Genomic DNA, 22,713 nt, shown 5'->3' with positions numbered 1-22,713 from the left:
CTTCGAATGGTTTTTGGATTATCTTCTCCACAAAATTGCACAACGTCTGGGGCAGCGGGTTGGGTGTGTTTCACTTTTTTTTTGTTCTTGTCGAATTGTTTGCACCTTCAAACTTTTTTTTTGCAGTGTTTTCAATCAATTTTTGTTTTGGGGGCCCATGCCAAAGGGTAACCGCTGCGTTTCAGCTGGTTATATTTGTTTGTCGTTTGCTTGCTATTTGGTATAAGCGGCGTTAATCAAAATACCGAATAATCACATTGTAAATTATTGTCCGAAAGTGTAATTATACCTTTCAAGCCCGGGCCTCGAAATCTGTATCTGAATCGGAATCGAAATCGAAAGCGAAATGGGTTTCGAAAATGGGAGTGACTACGGTCGCAGGAGCGTGAGCTTCTGCTGCTCCCGGAAGGCGATCAGCGAGCGGAAGGCGGAGATGGGCGAGGCAATTGGGGCCGCACCCAGTTCCGGATCCGGAGATGCCGCCGATGGATGTCATGGCTTTGCACTCAGCGAGGTCACATTCACGCCGGGCGATATCTTGCCGGAGTGCGAACTGGATGACGAGGCGGTGGAGTTGCTGGATATTGGTCCCATCATGTGCTGCGCAGCCGATTGTCCGCTGCTCGTGGGTATGTGCACCACATCGCAGCCCATCGACGAGGACGAACTGGAGGCGGAGGGCGAGGCGACTGGCGGCGGTGCCACCTGCTGTCCTCCACTCGATCCACCCGAGGTGGTCAGACTGAGCGGCGCAAAGTGGGGTCCATTGGCGGCTCCGGATACGGCCGCCTTCCACAGCAACGGATTCATGCCCAGCGGTCCATTGTGGGCCGCCAAGCTGGCACCGAATGTGCGCTGATGCTCGAGGAATTCCTGCGTGGGAGCACTCAGATGCGCTGCAGCTGGTCCGTAGAAGCCACGATACAAGTCCGGGCGGACATAGGGTGAATAGTTGGGAATCCTTGCTGCGAGGGGCGATAGAATCTTGCCGGGCGAGGGCTGCTGGCCGGGGTGTCCATAGAAGCCGGGATGCGCAGGCGGTAGCTCTGGGTGGTTATCCTTGGCGCCGGAGCTCGAATCCTTGCTGTCCTTGGAGGCCATGTCGGCCAGCGACCAGATCCTTGGCTTCGCGGTGCCCCCCACTGCGGTCTGCAGCGAGTTCTGCTGCGCCTGCTGGTGCTGCTGCAGCAGCTGCTGCTGGTGGTGATGGTAGGCGGCGATGTCTGGCGGGGATCCCGCCGGTGGCCGGAAGTGGTGGTGCAGGGCGGCGGGATGGAAGAGTGGGTGGGCGCCCGGCGGCATGCTGCCGGGGCGGTCGTACAGGTCCGGTGATCCATTGGGCGATCCTGGCCGGGACTCGGACCACTCGCTGTTGTTGCTCTCGCCGGGACGGTCGGTCATCATGTCGCCAAGGCGACCGGAACGATCCTTGTCGTCCGTGGAACCAACGCCGGAGTCCTTGGCGTCTGCAAAGAGTGGCAAGAAGGTAAGGGGTAAATTAAAATCAAATTAAGATAGGAAAATAGTAAAATCTGTAAGTCTTAAATCGAAACGGAAACGGAAATGCCATGCTATCCGGTAACTTGTTGACAAAAATGTTGCCTACTTTCAAGGGCGATTACAAAAAAGAAACTATATTACGTAAGTATTTAAGTTAAGTATTTAGTTAAACATCTTTAAATTTTAAAGAACTGTGAGTTTTGATGTAGCAGCTAAACTTTATATATATGAAATGACTTGGAATATGATCCTTCTCTTACCTAGCAGATCGTTATCCTCGGTGTTCTTATCATCGTCATCGTCGATATTGGCGTCATCGTCGTCGACGCGATTCCTGGGCTCCCAGGTCATCTTGTTCTCCTTTTTCAGTCTTCTTCTCGCGTTGGCGAACCACGTGGACACCTGCGTCAGCGTCATCTTGGTGATAATGGCCAGCATTATTTTCTCGCCCTTGGTGGGATACGGGTTCTTCTTGTGCTCATTCAACCAGGCCTTCAACGTGGAGGTGGTCTCGCGGGTGGCGTTCTTCCTTCTGGCCCCATTCAAATCCATGCCATAGCTGCAAAATTAACACAAAAAAATGCCAAATTAGACGGGGTTCACAAGTCGGTTGGGGACACTATTTTGCGCGATAAGGAAAGACCAACAGCCCAACGTCCATTCCCCGAATTGCCAGCAGGTGATTAAGGCCAGAATGGAATGCAGCCAGCCAGCCCAGCTGTTGCCAGGTCGTTTGAAGTTCTTTAAATATGCGACGGCCCAAACAATTGTTGCAATTTGTTAAACTGAGCGGCCAACAGCAAACGGTGGGCGGGCGGTGTTGGCTTTGTTCAGCGTTAAATTTGTTCATCATAAACGCATTTGCATGGGCCCGAACATTTATGCCCGTGCAGTTTGCGGTCTGACACATTGCTCCCCCATCCCACTGTGCCATCCGATGGAGACGATGGTCAGTGGTCGGTGGACAGTGGACGGTGGTCGATGGTAGAATGTTGAATGTTGCCGCATGCCTCTCGAACGACAACTGTCCTTTATCGCTTTTTGTGGGCAGTTAACATGAACGTTTTTAGTATATTGCTATATGTATGTATATAGATTGCGACGAAGCGTATACATTCACCGGAATACATCAATACACTGAGAGATAAAATACCAACTCATTTCGAACCTAACTAATTTAAAGTAGATCCAAAACCATGCTTTGAATAGTTTTTTAAGGTGAAGAGGAATACCTTACGATACTTGTATTTCATCTAGTTCTGCGTTTGTAATTCTCAAGTTGTTTTTCAGAACTTGTTGAGAGAGCGTTTTCTATCTTATTAATTGGGGAATGCGAGCTATTCTAGTGGGCTAAAAACACTCTGGACTTAAGAAACCAATTTTAACCATATAATTTGTATCTTTTTTTCAGTGTTGGGAATGCAAAACATCGACGGGGGAGAGGACTTGCACCATCGTCATCGTCATCGCCATCGCATACATGTGTAGCTGTCTCATTTGTAGTTCTCAGACAGCTGCCCGATCCGATCCGATCCCAACCGATCCGATCCAAATGGAGAGGAGGATGACAACGATGTCAACTGGATGCTATATATGTACACATATATAAGTACATATGTGCATTTGTGTAGGGAAACGACGACGCTGCGTCCGTTGCATTAATTAATTTAAGTTTGAATGCAAAGTGTCGCCGAGTGCGAAACACCTGCGCAGACAGGCAGAGTGCCTTTGATCACCTGACAGCTGGATACATTTTTTTAATTTTCCTATCAGCGCGCTGTAAATGATTGGTGACGACAACAACGCCCCCAAAAGTTCGTAATGCTGCTGCTGCTGTGGCAAAAAATTCAATTCAAAAAGGTGGGGCCTATGTGCACATACAATCATGGTGTATACCTTATGAATTTTGAATCGAACAATTCGCCAACTAGCGGCACGTCACGGCGAAATAACTCAAAATTGATTTATGGCAAATATGTATGCTCGATAGACAAGAAAACAACACAACGCAACAAGGCATCGATATCAACAGTAGCTGCATGAGTCAACTATCAAATTTTGTTATGAGTGTCAATTACAGGGGAAACAATGGGCCCATCGTTGTACCTGTCCGAACGTGAGGTGACGTGACGGGATGTTGTCGATTCTCGTCGATTGTTTAACCGGCAATTGTGTGTTGGAAATTTATGTCACTTTGGCCACTGCAATGGGCTTGTTGTGGTTTTCTCATTTTCATTTCTTCTTTTTTTTTTCTTTTCATTTCATTTCATTTTTGAGGTGCGCAATCGGCGGAAGCAGCCCGCCGACGTGCAAACGATCAATTACAAGCGAATAAATTGAATATTCGAAATCCGAATGCCACTGCGCCTGCGTGCCAATATGCCGGACTTTTACTATTCGAACGCACTTTTCCGAAACGGCATTTAAATGCAACTGCACGCACCTGCAGCACCTCAATCCCAAGCCCAATTCCAATCCAATCCCAATCCCACTCACGTTCCGATCGACGCCTTTCCAGCGGACCACCATCGGGGTTTTGTCGATTTGGATTGGGATTGGGATTGGGAATGGGATTGGGGGGAACTATCTGTCGAACTCGCACTTTCAGCACAACTATGTATGTACATATGTATGACTAATCCTCACCTGTTGAACGGATAGCCGGCGAAGGCCGCGTCATATGGATGATACATGGATGGATATGGCCAGGGCGATGCTCCGGCCACCAGGTTCTCCTTCAGATCGATGCCAGCCTGTTGAAAGAAAAGAAAGAAAAAAAACCCAAAAGATAACACTCTGATTAGTTGTTTGGTTATTTATAATTTTAGACTAATTTCTAGACGAATTTCTGATTTTAGCTTGATCTCTGGGGAGCAATGGGCCAGACCTTGAACCAAAATTATTCAAAAACATGTTAAACATATCATTAAGACAGCAGCGAGTATATATTTTTGTTGAGGCGATAGATGATGGCTTGTTATGTGTCTGCGTTATCAAAGCTCAGCAAATATGATTATTCATCGTATTCACAATTATCGCTTTATTGTTCAAATTTGAATGGGGGTGAAAGAAATATTAACTTTTGAAGTAAATATGGAAAAATTGTAATTGCATTGTTAGTTTTTTCCACTTAAAAGCTGTGTGAATTCCATCAGTGATTTCTTCACAAGAACGCATTTCGGTGTCACTGTGCAGCAGAATGTGGTGATAAGCCAGCGGCAATCTGACCAGCATCGGGTGAGCATGTGGCCATTTCGTGACTCTGGCAGTGACTTTAGGAGCAAATGGCCAGCGGTTTGCACTGCGTTCGGAGTTGCTTAATCTGCAGCTCCATGTGCATGTACATCGCGCCATTAGACACTCGATTGGAATCGTTGGAAACATTTAGGAACACAGACTTTGGCACTGATAATGGGCGTGGGACACGACGTGTAATATAGAGCGCTGATTAAGTTTAACACGACAATTATCTACGCCGCTTGTTTCAACTCGCTGCGACATTCGCCAGCTGTTCCGGCGATAATGCTGGAGTGCCTCCTATACATCAATAGTATATATAGTATATATGGTGTATATAGTTGAAATCGGACGCATATTCGTCACTGCGAAGCGATGATGCTGCATATTGCCGCTGTCGCTGCCGCCGCAGTTATGACAGGCTTGTTGCAAATAGTCGCCAGTCCGGAAAACAGCGGGGGTACGAAAACAAGATGCGAAATCAATGAGAACCACTCCGATACGGATCTACATGGCACCGCAGGACCAATGAGTGCAGGACACTCGGATGCAGGTCCCAGAATCTATTGTCTCCGTGTCGCGACGTTCGTCTGGCCAGTTTGCCGCTGCAAAAGCGGAAATATTTTTATGTCGCCAACACGAAAATGTTGCTGTTGTTGCTGTTGCTGTTGCAACATCGCTATCGCCGACCCATCGACTTGCCGCTGGAGCAGGAGTGGGAGTAGAAGTGGTAGTCTTGGGTCTGGGATCTGGCCAAAAGGTTTCGGGACCGGCACTGGTCGCCCAGCATGTGGTAAGTGCGAGTACAGCGGCGATAGACTGATAAACAGCGAAAGCAACAGCCGCAGATCTCGAGGAACAGGCCAAACGGCAGGGCCAAGGCCCTTTGACAGGTACGACACTCGAAAAAATACTACCAGCATGTTACGCAATTCTTAAAATAATCCTAGATCTCATGAAAACGTATTTACAGAAGTTAAAGGTAACAAAAGTTTGTAACTAGAGGATACTTCCTAGGTTCTTCATATAATATCATGTAATATCATATAATATCATATCATAATTATGGTATGTAGAGAACTAATGTTCTCAAAGATTATATCATTATTAATCTTTCAGAATTGATGCAAATTAATTATTTCATTGAATATTTAACTTGGAAGCATCTTTATCCATTTTCATTATTATTTTAAACAGATCTTATACAAAAAACACGAAAATTATAATTTTTTCTAGTTTATTTTCGGTAGTACTTTTCTCTGAGTGGAGGACGGCCTCTGACTCCTTGCCGATAGCAGAAGGCAGTTAGTCCAAACATGGACAGCGTTTTCGGGACAGACTATATTAAATTACACGGCCTGCTCCTATTTCTCAATGGAAGCTCGATGCGAGACCGGGCTGGAAACCGGTTTACGTTTTACAACCTTTACAACAATCACGCCCGGCTATCACGGGAATTGGCCAAAAGTCGCTGCATGCGAATGGTAGTGGAGCTGGGTATGGGGATGAGGATGAGGATGAGGGTGCGGATGAGGATGGGGTCCCGAATTCGAATCCGAATCTGTGTCGTGCGTGTTTGGCAGCGAGTGCGTGTAGGCCATGTCGATGCGGGCAAAGCGCATATAATAAATTGCTGCCGGCTACCAAGTGGCCAAGTAGCCAAAGTATATCCATGGAGCAACAGTAGCTGGTTGCCATTGCAGTTGGCAGTTAGCAGCTATGGTACTCTGGTGGAAAAGCGGCACCCGTGGCGGGATTTTTGCGCTGGCGGTGGTTAATATTAACAACATTCGACATGTTTGCGTCCGCGTTTATTATTACCAATACTGCGATGCGACAGCAGCAGCCACATCTGCAACAGCAGCAGCAGCGGCAACATCCACAGTTGCACCGCACAGATGCAACTCGTTTTCGAGTTAAATATTGCATTACCACTGGCGACGACAACTGCAATTGTAAAAGCCTTGTTGCCCAGATCGCATATTGCCGATACAGCGTGTTCTTCCGCAACGATGTTTATGCATTTGCAAAATGTTTTAAATGTTTGTACTTTTGGCACTAGAGCTTGTTTCCACGCTCGGTAAGCGGTGTACTTGGTCAGTAAGTGGCCACCATCAACGAAGTGGTAAGGATTTTAAGCCATAAGTTTCTAGATTTCTAGAAATATTTGTGCCGTTTAATTAACTGACATACATAGTTGTGGTCACAAATATTTAAGCACTTTTGTATTTATTGCCGAATCAGATCGTAAATATATTTATATATCATTCTGAAGGCAAAGCCTTATGTTTGCTGTATCCAAAAGTGAGCTGGAGCTAATAGGATGTGTATAATAATAAATCGAAATCCGATACTCCACAAACACTCGTAATCACCTCTTATATGGGGCCTGTTAACATTTCCCATTAATCATCGCCGTGAAGGCAAAGTAAATATTTGCTGAGCGAAAGTCCGAATATGAGTGAAACAAGCTCGAGAAACGCAGCACCGCCCCGCCCCCTTCACCGCCACGCCCCTTGGGTTGAACATGAATGAGTGACCACTGTTGGCCACAAAGACCTCAAGTGGTTAGACGTCTGATCCGCTGGATCTTAACAAGCGGAGTGCGTCGTTTCACGCATCGGGAAGTGCGGTTTGCCGGCTCCCAGAACCCTCGGATTCCATGGATACCACCAACATCTCCTCCTGTCTGCGGGCAAATTAAATAATTCAAATTAAAATGGGACTTTGTCTTCATTACGAGGCAAATTCTGCGACTGTGTTCCCTTCACGCCAAATGGGACGTCAATGGGCGCACTGCCTTGGGGGATTATACACTCCGCTTCCGGATGATGGCGGCAAGGGATTCTGGCGGGGATCGGGTGGAGCCTCCGCCGGCTCCTGTGGTCTGTCGCCCTGATGCGCCACGATTTGAGCGATGCGCGTAATGACGGGCCGAGTTAATTAATTGCTGCTTCGATTTAAAAATAAACGCACGTTTGCCCGCCGCATTCCCGCCTGTACAGCCAAGAATGAATGGAATCGAAATCGAAATCGGATTCGGAATAGGTATTGGAATTGGTATTGGTATTGGTATTGGAATTGGTATTGGTATTGGTATTGGAATCAGATGCGTATTCGTATTCGCTTTCCGATTTGGAGTCGGAATCGAAATTGTAATTGAAATTGACGACAGCGCGGAGTTTGAGTCGCGCCAAGGAATGCGTTCGTTTCTAGGAGAGCTAATCTGCACTGAGCGTAAAAATTAAATCTAAAAAAATCTAATAAAACTGGTGAAATATCTATATCTTAATGGTCATTCAATATTTCAATCAAGAAGTGATCGATTTCTTTGTAATTGCTGTGCAGAAACTAAATGCGATTTATTTGGCTCACTGATGCTTTCACTTGGTTAGTGAACACTTGAAAATTTCTTACTGTGTAGACTTGCTTTTTTCCCCCTTTTCCAGAACTGGAGCTCCCAACTCCCGATGACACTTTTTTTCACAACTCGCTTATAAAGTTGTACCACTGAGGTTGCTGTCGTTGTCGGTGTTGATGTTGTGTTGCTGTTGTTGCTGGTCGTGTTGCCTGTTTGTTTGTCCGTTGTTCGTATGCGTTGCCATGACTGCTAATTTGTTTGTTGTGGGCAGGGCGGCCATTCACACACACACACACACAGCCCCATCCCACCCCCCACCAATACACACACAGAAGTAGCAGTATCAAGGCGCAGGGCTTCCTTTTCCTTTTTGCCAGCCGTATAAAAGTGCAAAATTTACTGTTAACGAACATTTTCAACTTTGCCAAAAAGCCAAACAACAACGGCAGCAACACAAAAACTTTCCACAACACTTACGGCAACAACAATGAGATTGGTGCGAGCAGTAAATGTATTTAGTACTTTGGCACACACAACCTTCAACACCCAACGGCCAACACCCCACTTACACCCCCACCCCCACTACACTGTAAAGTATAGCCCCAACCACCCGTCACCTTGCCATTAGAAAAGCAACCCCCAAAACAACACGACAACACTTCGACATTTTCAAAAGTTGACAAATCAGTGCTTGTAGCCAAGGTTCCAAGGAGCAGGATGTGCCAGGATCTCCAAGGTTCGGAGTCGGGAGGATGCTGTATGTATGTGACTCGGGGTTGTTTTCTCTATAATGCCACAGAGTGTGATATCTGGAATGGGATTCAGTTCGGTTTGGTTCGGTGCCGAAATAACGAAGGAGTATGGTCCGATTTGTAGTTGCTTTCTGCTACACTTTGTAGAAAACTTGCCGGGGGCAAAAGTTTTTGCAGCTCCCACAGGATATGAGCGTATACCGCACATTTCGTCCTTTTGTTGGAGCTGAAAACCCAGTGCGACGACTATGTTGTCGAGTGTGAAATTTCATGCTTGCATTGTTGTCGTTGATGATGTTGCGGCACTTAAACTGGGGAAAAGTCAATATACCATTTTGGCTGCTTGCCCGCCGCCGTCGACTGGGTCTAAAAACACCCATCCGCCCCGTTGGCCAAAAGGACTCTGTGTTCGCAATCGGGTTTAAGGCTCTGGGCCCTCGCACAAAGGACCTTTTATGGCGTAGGGAAGCTTAAGTGCAACTGGGTAGTCCACTCATTAGACTTGGAAAGCGACTGCACTTATAATTTGCTGGAAAAACATGTAGTGTTTAGCCCCAACTTAATCTGCTCGTCACTTTAGACAAATAATAGTGTATAATTATTGGATCCAATTTGCGATTTTTAAACGGACTAGCAATATAAATCTGTAAAGATATGAAATCCTGTTTGATTTGTAACATCTTAAATAATGCTTTACATATTAGTTTACATTGATATTATCTGTCTTCCATTATTATTAGAATTTAAAAAGCAGCTGAAAGTAATTCTGTGATAAAATTACCTATAATATTTCTCTCTACCCACGTGCCCAAAAACTAAAACACTCAATTAGTTCAATTAACTCCCCGTATTCTCGAAAATAATTTTCAAAAAAATGCCAGATATAGCTGCCCAACAAAGGACCCATTTTAAATGAGGGCCGACATTCGGCAATTAACGAAATTAATTTCTCCGAGTGTCAGCGAGTGCAGGATGCAACATATGCGCCCGGGGTCGAAGTCAATTTCGGACTTAAGGATAAACAGATAAACGGATGAATGGATAAATGGATGCATGGATGCACGGATGTACGGATGTATGGAGGGCGGACAGGATGACAGGCTGTCACTTGCGTGTTGACAAATTTATTAATAAGGTACGAGGCGGCAACGACCGTCGACGCCCCCAAAAACACTAGATGAAAAAACCTGGCAGCGGGAAAATGGGAAAACGCGGAAAAGCGACGAAGGAGGGAAACGAAACACCGGGAGTGGCCATGGGTTAGGCCTATTTGTTAGCGGGCGGCGCTCTTCAAATGTATCTTTGCCATTTGAAATGACAGCGTTGCTGCACCACCATACCATACACCGTTGTCGTCATCGTCATCCACCTTCGAGACCGGGAGTCACATTCGGAGTCGAAGTTTTGGGATATATATTCCCGCGATGCGGCAAACTGACAGCCGCTTGACAGGTCGTGTCAAAGTAATGAATCCACCGCATTGAGCAGACACTTTTACAACTAGCCTGGATCTGGATCTGCATGTGCCGCCTAGCATAGATGTATCTATATCCATACGTCTAGGGGTTTCGAAGAGAAATCGCATCAGTTTAGCGCCGGCGGCTGAAGTGACTAATTACGACCCCGGATGATTTATTTAGCAGATGCCGCGACCCGACCTGTTTTGTCTTTTAAACGGCCGTGTAAGTGCCCCATGATCCCAAGTGCCCCACATGCCACATGACACTTCAATCACATCCTACTTAATTGCTGTGTCAGCAGATGGATATATATATATGGTATACTATATATATTTGATCTTCGAACTCGATCGCTGTAGCTGATCGATGCGACTTTCATAATTTGTTTGAACGAACAATGGCTAAATTTATACAGCTACTGGCCGGCGGACCGGTTCTCTAAATTTATCACATTATTTTAGCCCTCAAAGTAAACCAGTTCAAATGCAAATTTCACTTCGAATATTTATTTAATTGAGCATGTGTTTGAATTGGCGAATTGAATTGCACTTAAATCACTTAACGGCTATAATATTTAATCACACATTAGCGTTCGCAGAGATTAGCAAATCTGCAAATCAGCAAATATTCTTGCCACTGCCACCCGCCGCAAAGTGTTTAGTCACAGATTCGATTCACTCATTCGCTTTTATTCGAACTTCAACTTCATCCAAAGTAGTGGGCATTCGAAATACTCAACGGGCCATTAATTAAACTCTCAGTTTCAATTTCACAGTCGTCAGCTCGTTTTGGGTTCTGCTGCTGCTTTTGCTTCTGTTTTTTATTTTTTTTATTTTTTGCCCCGAGTGCCGTCAGCTTTTGAGGCTTTTTTCTTTTTGGCTTGTAAGCAAATAAATTTATGTGTTCACTTTTGAATGCGACATTTTATCGGATCATATTTAATGGGCGCTGTTAGGGAGTCCAAAGAAGGAGGCCTCGACAAAAGGGACATTAAACGCCGAATGCCCACCGATTCGGAGACAAATTTGAGCATTCAATTCGAATGGAATACCTGTGTCAGCTTGAATGACATTTTTTTGGCAGGCAAATTCAAATTTATATCCTAATTAAGTGTTAAAACTTTCTGAATTAAATTTGATTTTATAGGAAACACATTAAACATTAATCAATTGTAATTGCATTCGCCCAACCATTTCCACAGACAATTAAAAATAGGATACACATTGAATTGCATTTCGAAAACATTTTATGAGACAACCAAAACCAGAAAACAAGTCAAAACATTGTATTTAGCTCAATTGAGCAGACAGTAAATGCATTTCCTCCGATTCCAACTAACTTTTCAACAGAATCGAAAACACATGCACCGGATCCCAAAACTGAGAAAACCAAAAACCCAACCACTGGGTGTCCAGTTCCTCGGGCTCCGCATGTGGTCCCCGAGAACATTGTGTCCAAATAGAATTGTTGGCAAACAAAGGCAAATTACACGATGCTATTAGAAGCGATGCGAACAAAGGGCCGACGGCGAAGCGCCGGACATGTGGCGATGGTGACCAAGACGTGCCACACAGTCCTCCGTCTGCCACAGTCCTCAGTACCCAGTCATACCCATTGTCCATAAATCGGAAAAGTGCAGCACTTCGGGGATCCCGATGCGATGCCCCCCGACTCCTCCAGCGGATCGAGTTAAGCGCAGGCATATTTCGCAACAATAATGTGGCTTGAAATATCACTGGGCGAGCGAAAGGTCAGTCGTAGGCTTAGGGCCTAAGTACCACGGGACCTGTGGCCCCCCGGCTGACAAATCGCTTCAAGCGAGGCTCCGCTGTAGGCCACAGTACAAGTTCGGAAGCATGGACGGGGCTCGGTACACGGTACCCATGGTACACGATCAAATGACGACGCGACTTCAGCTTCAACTTCAACTTCGACTTCAACTCCAACTTCGATGGTGGTCTCCCGCTCCTCGAGTCGACAAATTCACAAATTTATTGCGCCATTGTTCGGATTATATGACTTATGAACAGGCTTTACGATGCACGGCAAAAAAAAACACATTTAGGATCTTCGAAACGAAGTTATGAAACTTCAAGCATAAGAAATCTTCAACGATTAATACTCTTATTAAAGTTAACCACTTCAAAATCACACAGTTTTCGCACAGAAGGTTCTCAGATTTTGGCTCAGTGTAGGACCCATGTCTCCCCAAAAAATACCGAAGCTTATTCACGACCGAGATCACTTACCGGATTGGCGTAGAACGGCGGCTGATCCGCCGCAATCCCGGAGAGGTAGGCGGACATGCCCTCCGGATAGACGCCGAGCGGAACTCCGCCGGCGGCGGCTAGTCGCTGGTAGTTGAGCATGTCGTACTGGCAGGAGCAGATCGTCTGGCCGCTGACCGGATCCGTGTAGATGGTGCGACCCGTATCACAGCAGCGGTTGGGCGGGTTGCCCGCTCCGGGCGCCGGTGCTCCTCCGGGAGCGGAGGAGTGTGGTCCCGGTGGCGGGGCGCCCACCAGCGAGAGGGCGGGCAGGCCGGCGGATGGGCCACACGGCGAGGTGGAGCGAGCGCCCGGCGGCACCGTCGAGGTCACCATGCCACTGTGTCCTGGCCCGGCGATTCCCGGTGCACTCAGCGGCTGGGCGGCGGGACAGGCGAGCGTGGGCAGCGTCGAGGGCGGACTCTGCGGAGCGTTGGTTGGAGGCGTGTTGGGCGACGAGGTGGCAAGGTGAGTTGAAACGGCATTCTGCAAGTGAAGTGGAAGACAACAACGTTGAGTGCATTTGCTTAACGGAGCTAACAAGCGTTTGCTACTAAAAATAGCTGTCCAAGTTGATTATGAACAATGTGTTGTATAAAAAGTAAGCAAATTGGAAATAAAATAATAAATTTTATAAATTTTACTACTTTAATTGTTTATAATAAAATGTTATAAGTTCTCTTTCCAAAACGAAACTTTTTTAGAAAAATGTTCTCCATCTTTGAAGTTAATTTCAGTAAATTGATTATCCGACTTTGATCTTCTCCAATCCGTTTCTCGAGTTTATGGCGGCCATTAAGGCGCTGCTTCTTGCGCTGGATAAAAAGCCCCAATAGACGGTCTACTGTACCGCGCTACCAGCTGGCACTAAAACTTAATTAAAAACGTAGCCCCTTATCAGTGCGATAAGCGCGTCTCTTCAGTGGGATGGGTTGTGGGTTGTCCACGGGCCCTTCAGAACTGCAGAGCCTCGGAACCCAAGAGCTGGTATCCCAACCGATGGATTCTTCCCCCCCTACAAGCAGCGCTCTCTCCACACCCGAAAACCCCTTTTCCCTGCGATCCGGCGATCTTCAAAGTGGGGCCGCCATTACCAACAAATCATGTTTTCGATTGACAACATTGATTTAAATTACACAGCCGATTGCTGCCAACGACGACAGCGGCAACAGCAACAGCAACAACAACGACAAGCTGCAACAACGTCCTAAGAGCAATTTGATTGTAAGTTGTCCAATGACTGCCTGGATCGGTCCTCTATATGGCATGGTATGGTATAGCATGGTATATAGTGTGTTTGTGTGTGCACATAAGCCTATCGCGCACTTTTGTCAACACTTTTAGTCAACTGCAACAACTGCAAGAGCAACAACTGCAACAACTTCAGTGGACAAGAGCAACGTACACATTCGCACACATGCGACATGGGGTAAGGAAACAAGTTTCAGGTTTGTTTATCGCTGCCTCCTTGGTTAACTTCTCCACTTCTTGGGGCTTCGGGGCTGGGGGCTTTGGGGCTACGGGGCTTGGGGCCTGGGGCCGCTCTTCCCGTTTAACATTTTACAAATGATCCGAGGCGTAAGAAACGATTTTTATCGCAGGCCGGCGGTCACAGTGCCGCATGTTGTATCATCGGTCGTGATTGATACCGCCGCAATGTTGCCGCTGATGTTGCAGTTGGGATTCGGTGTTGCGTCTCGTGCTTTCATCAAGTGACAACTCAAGTGGCCCTATGCGATTAAAAATTAATTCCCGGTGTTTGCCGGACGGCTGGATGGATCGACAATACTCGTACGCTTTCTTATCAATGCGGCTCTTTGAATCAGCCGCCGATGATTATCGACTATCTATGGCTATAACTATAACACAACAAATATCTCAGCTCGAAGTGGTCGTTCTGCGGCTAAAGTAAATTATTTTTGGGTAGCCATTATGATGGCGATGGCAGTGTATAGAGTGACAGCCATTAATGTTTGTTTAAAGAGCATTTAATATTTCCGATATTCCGTTTCAGCTTTCGAGTTGCGCCACAAGTTGCTTTTACATATATGAAAATATATGAATATGCTCGAGTGTCGAGTGCAAGCGATTAAATTTTTGGAGCAGGGATCAAGTTACCACTAAGGGATTATTATGGCTAAAATCCTATTGGACACTCAAGTGTGACTGAGCACGATGTGCGGTGACCTTGCCAGCTTGGTTAACAACCAAAGACATAGATGCAAAGTGAGATTTTCCGAATTGGCAGACGCTTTTTGTAGCACACTTGTGGTCCTGACATTTTCGATCTGTTTTATTTTTAAATCCATGTCTTCCGTTTGCCAAATCAAAATGCAAAGGTATTCGAACCCAGAGTAATCCCACTGTTTCTGCTTTTATCTACATGTGTTGCACTGATTTGCCTCGCCGCTGAACGGGTTTTCGATCTAATTGCCACTATCCAAATGCCAGACAAGCTAAAACGCAGCGATTAGCGGGCCCATCTTACAAGTAATAAAAAATGGGAAAGAAACCAATTGATATACGCACCATTACTAAACAGATACCGGTTTCATTACTGTGCACTGTCATTTAATATTAATTTTTGCTTTTAACTAAAACTATAAAGCAAATCTTAGAGTTACGATGCACCGATGGACTCGCGCACTGAACCGACGTATGTGTATCTAGATAGATTTATAATCCGATTGAAGTGATTGTGATTGTGCGATCTGTGATTGATCCGAACTAGTTTTTATGTTGATTTTGGATCCGGCTTGCGAGCTATTTCAGTGTTTACTTTCTTTGGGCTGTGTTTATTTTTTTCGTGTTATTTGTTTGGTTGCACTGCGTTGGTTGCACTTGCCGACGGCTGCAAGGAGCTGGCCAACTCGAGTTAGTTGGCCAACACAGGCGCTACTGGGCACCGTAAATCCGTTAAATCCGACGGGCGGCTCGACGAGAATCGGATGTGAGTCGTTTAAATTGGTCGAATTGGTAGAATCGGTATGCGGGAGGAGCAGCTCTATCCGGAGGATGCGAAAACGAAGCACGAGTGAACCAGAGGCGGCGGCAGCAAATAGTAGTATCTGGGTGTGAATCTGATTCTGTTTCTGAATCTGGGTACTGAATTTGAATCCAGCTCGCAGAACGACGGCGAGCGGCGGGCAGAGAGCACTATATTCACACTGCGGCACTGGCACTGCGGCGGACACGAACGATACGAACAATCTGCGTAACAGTCAAAAGTAGACTAACATGAGTTTCTTGAGCAACTACAAAGTGTACGACAAATGGGAATTACACGACAACCGACAATCGAAAAACAGCGCAGCAACAACAAGAACAGGCCCACGCACCACCACAACGATACATAGTGCCGCGTCGCGTGTGTATGTGTGAGCGAGAGAGCGCACAAACGGGTTTCTCCCCTCATTTTTACTCGCACCTTCGGTGGTGTGCGTGCGCTCTCTTTGCTCTTTTTGAGAGCGGCCCAGTATCTGGGCGCTGGTGTGCGTGCGAAAAGTATCTGTGTGCGCTGGAAAAAGTAGCAAACGAGGCGGCACGACGACAACACGAACGGCAACAACGGCAATAATGATTATCATTATAAGTGGGCTGGCGCTCCGGCTGTGTGTGGCACTCAGGGGATTGGGATTGGAATCGGCATCGGAATCGGTATGGTACGGTAGATACCCCTCAACCCCCTGCCGCACCAGAGCCACCAATCTCGCTGCAAGTGCGAGCGAGACGCAGCAAACCAGTTGGTTAAGGGGGGTGGGGGCAACAAAAAAAGTATCTACCGCCTGTGTGACCATAAATAAAGTATCTGCCAGCTGCGGCCGGGCGAGAGCGGGATGGCTATAGCCGCTGCGCCGTTGGCCACGAATCGCATCCAAGCGGCAGCGACAGCGGCAGTATCGCAACTTGCTCGCGTTGGCTGTCGTCTTGCTGGCGTGCGAGCGAGATGGCATACGAGCAGCAGCAGCAGCGGCGGCAAGAAGCAGCAGCAGCAGCAGCAACACCGAGAGCGGCAGAACATGAAAAAATTAACTTAACAACTAGAAAAATGGCTGTTATTGCGTGTTGTTGTAAATGCCGATGTATGTATTTGTAGGTGTTGTTGTTGTCGGCGATGATGTTGCTGCTGTTGCTGTTGCAACGCTGCTACTTGCTGCTGCTGCCGCAGTTGCTGTTGCTGCTGCTGCTGCTGCTGCCGTGGGTGTTGCTACGTGTAGTTGTTGCCATAAACAACGCAACAACAACAACAACAACAACACCACGAATGTCGCGACGTATGAAAGCAAAGTGTTTACGCTCGCTTCTCGCTTTTCGCCGCTGATGAAAAAAGAAAAGCCTGATGAACATGAACGACGAGACTCGTGAAGAGGTTGGGCCAAACGCGATGGGTAATGTTTTATCATCCGCCTCTGCCGCAGTCGCTGCTACGGCCGTTCCCCTCCAGAAACCACCTCCCCCCAACCCAACCCCCTGCACCGCCCCGTTTGACCGCTTTGGCTCTTTGGCTGGATTGGTGGCATCTTTCGCGCTGCTCCAACAAAAAAAGAAAAAACAAAAAATCAAAAGAAAAAACGAGAAGAACAAAAATCGCCACCGCAGCTGCCGTCGCTGCTTTTGCCGCTACAACATACGCTCTTACATTTTATTATGTAGGTATTTGTTTTTTGTTTTTCGTACTTCGCTTTTCGTTTTCGCCGTGGCGTTTCTTTAACTTTTTCTAATTAATTGAAACGCCACTCGAGAGGAGTGACGGCAGCTGCTAGAGCGGGATGGCGTCTATGTGCTACATATGTATCTGAGTGCTGAGCACATTCGAAAGCTACTTTGTCGTTCCTGGCAATCGGTGGTTATCCCCGCCCCTGCCCCTGCCCCTGCCCCTGCCACACCCACCGCACATCTACCGCCCCCACCTGAGCTGTGTGTCGCACACGCAGTAAACAAATTCTTACAACATTTAAATGAAGTCACCATCGCCGGAGCAGCAGCTTTATCCTTTTCCATTGCTCCGACATTAACGATTAGTTTCTCGATAGTCATTTATTTGGGCGGTTTTCCTTGCCACGGGGAAAACGGTGCGCAAGTTTTCATGAAAATTAATGGATTGATAGTGCCAGAATAAATGTTTAACCAACCACCGTATTAAGGTCACTAGCATGGGGTTACGAGTTTCATTTTCTGAAATTTCACATTTGCTTTGAATGACTTTAATATTTTCAACCGAAAATATATGGGTTAGAATATCCCAAATTATTAATATTATTTTTTTTCATTTATGTAATATTATATCAATAAATATTATAATATAATAAATATTTAGTAAATTCTTTTAAAGTAAATTAGACAATAAAATCAATTGAAAGAAACTATCAATTGTAATCAAAAAAATATGTCTTAACATTTTTGTTTGTAAAAATTGTGTTATTTATTTATTATTATTTTTTTTTTAATTTTTATTTTGTCCCAATATATTCAAAAACTAAAGCTTTCGATATTTTTATATAAAATAAAAAGATTTCATTCTTCTTAAATGCCAAACCGAATTTTGATCACTCAAAAGGCAAGCTTATTAAGAAAAAGAAAATGGTGTTTGCTGGTTAACCCACTTGAAGTGACTTTTACGATCCGTATCTGTATCTGGCATCAGTATCTTCCTTTTAATTCGGAGCGACATTAATTGGCTCGCGAGCAACAAATTCAGATCACGTTAACCCATTGGCGCGCCTACAAAATTGCCGTCGCCTTCTGTGCAGAAGCACAGCAGCAACAACAGCAACAACAGCAACAACAAGACGACAACCGCAGCAGCAAGTTCTCCCATGGGCGGGGAAAATGGTGGAAAAAAGGGGGGTCCGCAAGTAGCAACCTTTTTCGAGGCGGGCTCACTGGCGCTAAGCGAGCTATAGAGAGAGGGAGAGAGAGAGAAAGAGTGCGCCCAGAAAGAGTGAGACAGAGTGCACGGAAAAGTTGCCCCAAATGGCCGCAAGCAAAAGCGGGAGGGCAAGATGATGCCAAAGCCAACTCCCCGAAAAAGTGCCCCCACTCCACCCAACACCCCCTCGAAACATCCCCAAGCCCATACCCACCATGGTCGTTAGTCGCAGTCGATCCAAATCCAGAAACAACGCCAGTCTTTGTTTAACGATTTTTATATTTCGAACACGAGATATATTTGTATCCTTTGTACTTTGCTTGTTGCCACAGAGTACGAGTATCTGTGTGTCGAGCCATGTAGTTGTATCTGTAGTCGTACGGCTTGTATTGATGGCTTCGCCTCGCTTCGTTGGGCTTCGTATCTTGGGGATATGTAGCTACCACACCCCTACCCCCTTCCCCTTCACGAGCAACGAATGTATCTCTTCTTGTTTGCAGATAGCTCGTCGAGAGCTGCGGAGCAAAAGACCAGGCCAATGATGATTGTGAGTCGAGAGCGCCAAGCCGAGCCGAGCCAAGCCAAGTCAAGCACACCATTTTTGCCCGTATCTATGTATCTTTGTATCTGGAAGCGCGTGTTGCGGTGCGGAGTGCGTACGCGAGTACGCTGGTACGCTAGTACGCGTCTCTACAAACGTCGACATGAATTTTAATCTAATAGATACAAATGAAAAGGTGTTTGTGTGCTCCGCTCCGGTGTAATCGCTTTGACTCGCCGGGCTTTTTGGGGCGTATAGTTGCGGTCGGGCGCAGTGCGGGTATTGATTCGTTTTTAGCCTTCGGTTTGGGGATTTTATTGCCTTCCCCCCAGTTGCCCCTCCCCACACTCCCATTTCCCATTTCCCGCAGGACTTATCTTGGGAGTTCCCTTGAGCCTGCGGTTATGCCTGCTGGCGCGTCTGCTGGATTTTGCCTCTTTATACAATGTTTTTGATTGATTTTCTTCGAGGAGGTCTACTGAAGAGCAGTGAAAACTTGTATTAAGTACCGAAATTGGGGATTCTTATTGCAAGAAAGTAGTGAGTGGGTGTGTGGGGGTAAGGGACTTCAGACACTTGTTCTGAAATATAATGGTAAATAAAAGGGACTTTGATTGGTTTTAATGTAACCAATATGGAGTTGTTAGAAAATTAAAGCCTTTGGAGATTTAGAAATTAGCTTGAATAAGGGAAATGTTTAAGATTCTGCTTAAAATATTGGGAGTTACATTAAGTTCATTGGGTTGCAAGGCAAAATAACTTATGGAAATATAGTATCTTCAATAAATTATTTTCAAATTAATTAATTGTTGCTGACTGAGAATTCTTTAGATAAAGTTTAAAATGAAAAGTCACGAGAAATTAAGAGAAAAAAGAATCTTTTATTATTAGTATATTTTATCATATATGATGTATATGATGTAGTAGAACATAAATCTGTGGGAGGAGCAATGGACAAGCGCCTGCCGTCTTGACGATTACACGGCTGCAACTTGAGATGTTGCAAGTGGCAAGTGGGCCAAGATGCAGCCAACCAGCTAACCGACCAACCAGCCATTAATGAACGAAGACAAAAGTGCTACAAAGGAGTGCTCTTCTCTATCTGGGAGTCTGAATCGGAGGAGCTGCAGTTTTCAGGTGGGGTGATGGGCGGGCGGGGGGCATGGAGCTCATCCACGTATCCACGAGTGCCTGTGTATCTGTGGATAGGAGGTGCACATTCATATATCTGCAGTGGTACCTGTATGCACCCCGGGGCAGGGTTTAATGCTCGGAGTGTAGCAAACAAACCAGATAGATACCGATGCTCTCCATATAGCGAACAGAATACGGCATTCACCATACAGCATACAGCCATCATCGACATGCGATGAACATGGAACAAGTTGTACACAGATAATCATAAATAAACGAGGCACCAGCGACGAAAAAGTCCGAAAGGTACGAGAATCCGAAGACACGACAGTGAGAGAGAGGACCAGATACGAAAGCTGGCCAAAAGATACTTTCGGGGGGGATGGATGGTGGCGGTGACTCTACGATTTTTTCTACTTTTTTCTACAGCAGCAGCAGCGGCAGGAGCAGGAGCAGAGCGAGCGAGCACGAGCGCCGGAGCCACTAGCGCCAGTTGGGGGTTCGATTGGCACATCCACATGCACAGATACAGATACATCCTTCTCCGAAGCTTCAGCTAGAGCCACATCCCTGTTGGCAATCGTAGAAACACGGAGAACACAGAAACACAGGCAGCCAGATAAAAAGATACTTTTGCACGGCGACACTTGGCTCTGGCTGGCTCTTGGCCAGAACGAGAAGGACTATAGGCCACTTGGGAATTGTGCCCGCTCGTTGAAATCAATTTCGCCAACCTAATTAGAAAGAGCGCTCATCAAAAATAATAAGGGTTAAGCTTAGTAGAATGGCCAATTAGATCAAACTTTTCAGATTCTTTTCCCTTTTCCTTTTTGTTTCTTTTTTTTTGTATCTGAGCGCCGCAAAGCGTAATTAAATTTAAAAGGGCAGCAACTTCTTCCCAAGCCCCAAAAACCCATTTTCTTTACATTTTGTTATTTTTGGATGGGCTGTGGTTGGATGTACACGTAATAAATTTAATCATAAACCGAAATAAGCGCGTTTAACCACGCTATCTTTTTATTCGTTCAGGGGCGCGTGCAGGTCCCGAAAAAGTTTTTTGGGAGAAAGTATTTCAAAGGGGGTGGTGGCTTAGAGCCATAGATACAGAAATATCTATGTCCCCAAAGGGGCAGCAGTGTGAGCAGTGGCAAAGAGACCGAACAAAATTGTAACTGATGTTTCTGTGTTTTTTCGGCCGTCTGTTGCCACCTACCAAAAAAAAAAAGAAGAAAGATGTGCACCCCTCTCGCTCCCTCTCTTGGCCAGATTTCAATGTTGCTACTTCATTTTTATCGCGTTAAGAGAATATTGGACATGTGTGGCTGGCCCCTTGCCCCCTCGAAATCCGCTCCCCCCTCCCCCGGCACACAAAAAACGTAAAAAAAGAAAACCCCACCAGTTTTGGCCATAAAACATTCTACATAGATTGCTACCTTTGGCAACTTTTCCTCCTGGCGGTTTTATCGTTTTTTGTTAGGCTTAAGTGTTTATCTTGGCTCTTTTCATTCGACTTTTTCGCTCGTATCTAACAGTTGTTGTATCCATCGTGTTGTTGCACTCGCTTCAACATGCACAGGGCGTGGCTTACGGTCAGCGAAAATGGTATGGAATGGATTGGAATGGCATGGCATGGCTGGGATGGGCTGGACTGGGCTGGGAAAACGGGGAACGGAAAACGGAAAAACGGAAAAATAATGCCGCTCCTAGGGGAAGGCTATAGCCGACTCTGTATATACTCGCTCGCTCGCTCAAGGGGGTTGCACACGTACCGCCGCTTCTTGCTTTCTGCTTCGTTTTTTTCAGCTTTTTCCGCTTTCATTCCGCCATGCAGTAGCTGCAGTTGCTGCAGGCGTCGCAGGACCTCCGAGGATTCGGCAGAGGGATGGCCGAGGTGGAATGTATCCGAGGGATGCGACTGTGGCATCTCGAGGATGCGGCATTGTGAGGCGCCGCTGCCTAGCTGCATTGTCATCGCATGCCGTGCAGTTGTCGGCTATGAAACCACTCGGACATTACGCAACACGGCAAATTGGTAGTACGACTAGCTGGTATTTGCTACCCATCCAAGCTGGCTGTTTCCATCGATTTTATGTGCCAGCGATAAAGTAATGCCACTTTACTTGTCATGCCTCAACATAAATTTAAGGTAAAAGTTAAGAGGCAGTTACTTTTGTTTGTTTACAAGATTCTAACCCTATGATCTACATGATTTGTCCTTAAAGTGAAAGTATCTATTCTAACCATTTTATGTTATCCCTTAAAACTATGAGATGAGATATCATCTCCAATCTTATCTCTACAGATCCATTTGATCGCCTGCAGATATGAAACACTCTCAAACTGCATATTACTCTAATTTCTTATCATTTGGTTACTCCAATTAAGCGCGGCGACAATTGCGCCAGATTGTCAATATCGCCTTTCATAAACCAATAAAAACGAATAGCTTAATGGGATCCGTCGAAGTTCCGCCTCACTGTGGGCGATAAAGTGGAAGATTTACTTTTTAATAGACTGCTCCGGAGTGGTCCGGACTCCGGAGCTCTTTAGCAACGCCAATTGACAGCGCGGCAAAGATTTTAATTTCACATG

The 22,713-nt window shown here is 46.0% G+C and overlaps 1 protein-coding gene, 1 long non-coding RNA gene and 1 pseudogene across 2 annotated transcripts; 1 reads left to right on the top strand and 2 right to left on the bottom strand.

The window, feature by feature from the left end:
• Positions 1-2: 2 nt before the first annotated feature.
• On the bottom strand, positions 3-15,195 carry LOC117140251 (homeobox protein caupolican). Its single transcript, XM_033303053.1, has 5 exons — positions 15,107-15,195; positions 12,560-13,063; positions 4,147-4,253; positions 1,761-2,059; positions 3-1,466 (listed from the first exon to the last, which is right to left on the bottom strand). The coding sequence occupies exons 1-5, from the start codon at positions 15,146-15,148 to the stop codon at positions 493-495; spliced, it is 1,926 nt and encodes a 641-aa protein (XP_033158944.1). The 5' UTR covers positions 15,149-15,195; the 3' UTR covers positions 3-492.
• Positions 15,196-15,347: 152 nt separating this feature from the next.
• Positions 15,348-17,614, bottom strand: LOC117139286 (annotated as a pseudogene).
• A 505-nt stretch (positions 17,615-18,119) lies between these two features.
• LOC117141467 lies at positions 18,120-21,110 on the top strand. Its single transcript, XR_004459487.1, has 2 exons — positions 18,120-20,427; positions 20,551-21,110. It is a non-coding gene; the product is annotated as an uncharacterized LOC117141467 (long non-coding RNA).
• Positions 21,111-22,713: the final 1,603 nt, after the last annotated feature.

The sequence above is a fragment of the Drosophila mauritiana genome, chromosome 3L (assembly GCF_004382145.1).
Source record: "Drosophila mauritiana strain mau12 chromosome 3L, ASM438214v1, whole genome shotgun sequence".
Taxonomy (NCBI): domain Eukaryota; kingdom Metazoa; phylum Arthropoda; class Insecta; order Diptera; family Drosophilidae; genus Drosophila; species Drosophila mauritiana.
The sequence above is the reverse complement of the archived record's forward strand: the minus strand, read 5'-3'. Positions and strand labels throughout refer to the sequence as shown.

Bases quoted from the DNA above. Each gene is read 5' to 3' on its own strand.
- LOC117140251 (XM_033303053.1), bottom strand. From the start codon at position 15,148: ATGACAGTGCACAGTAATGAAACCGGTATCTGTTTAGTAATG. The intron at 13,064-15,106 runs GTGCGTATATCA...CTTCACTTGCAG, and splicing joins CCGGTATCTGTTTAGTAATG to AATGCCGTTTCAACTCACCT. The intron at 4,254-12,559 runs GTAAGTGATCTC...TTCTTTCAACAG, and splicing joins CGCCGTTCTACGCCAATCCG to GCTGGCATCGATCTGAAGGA.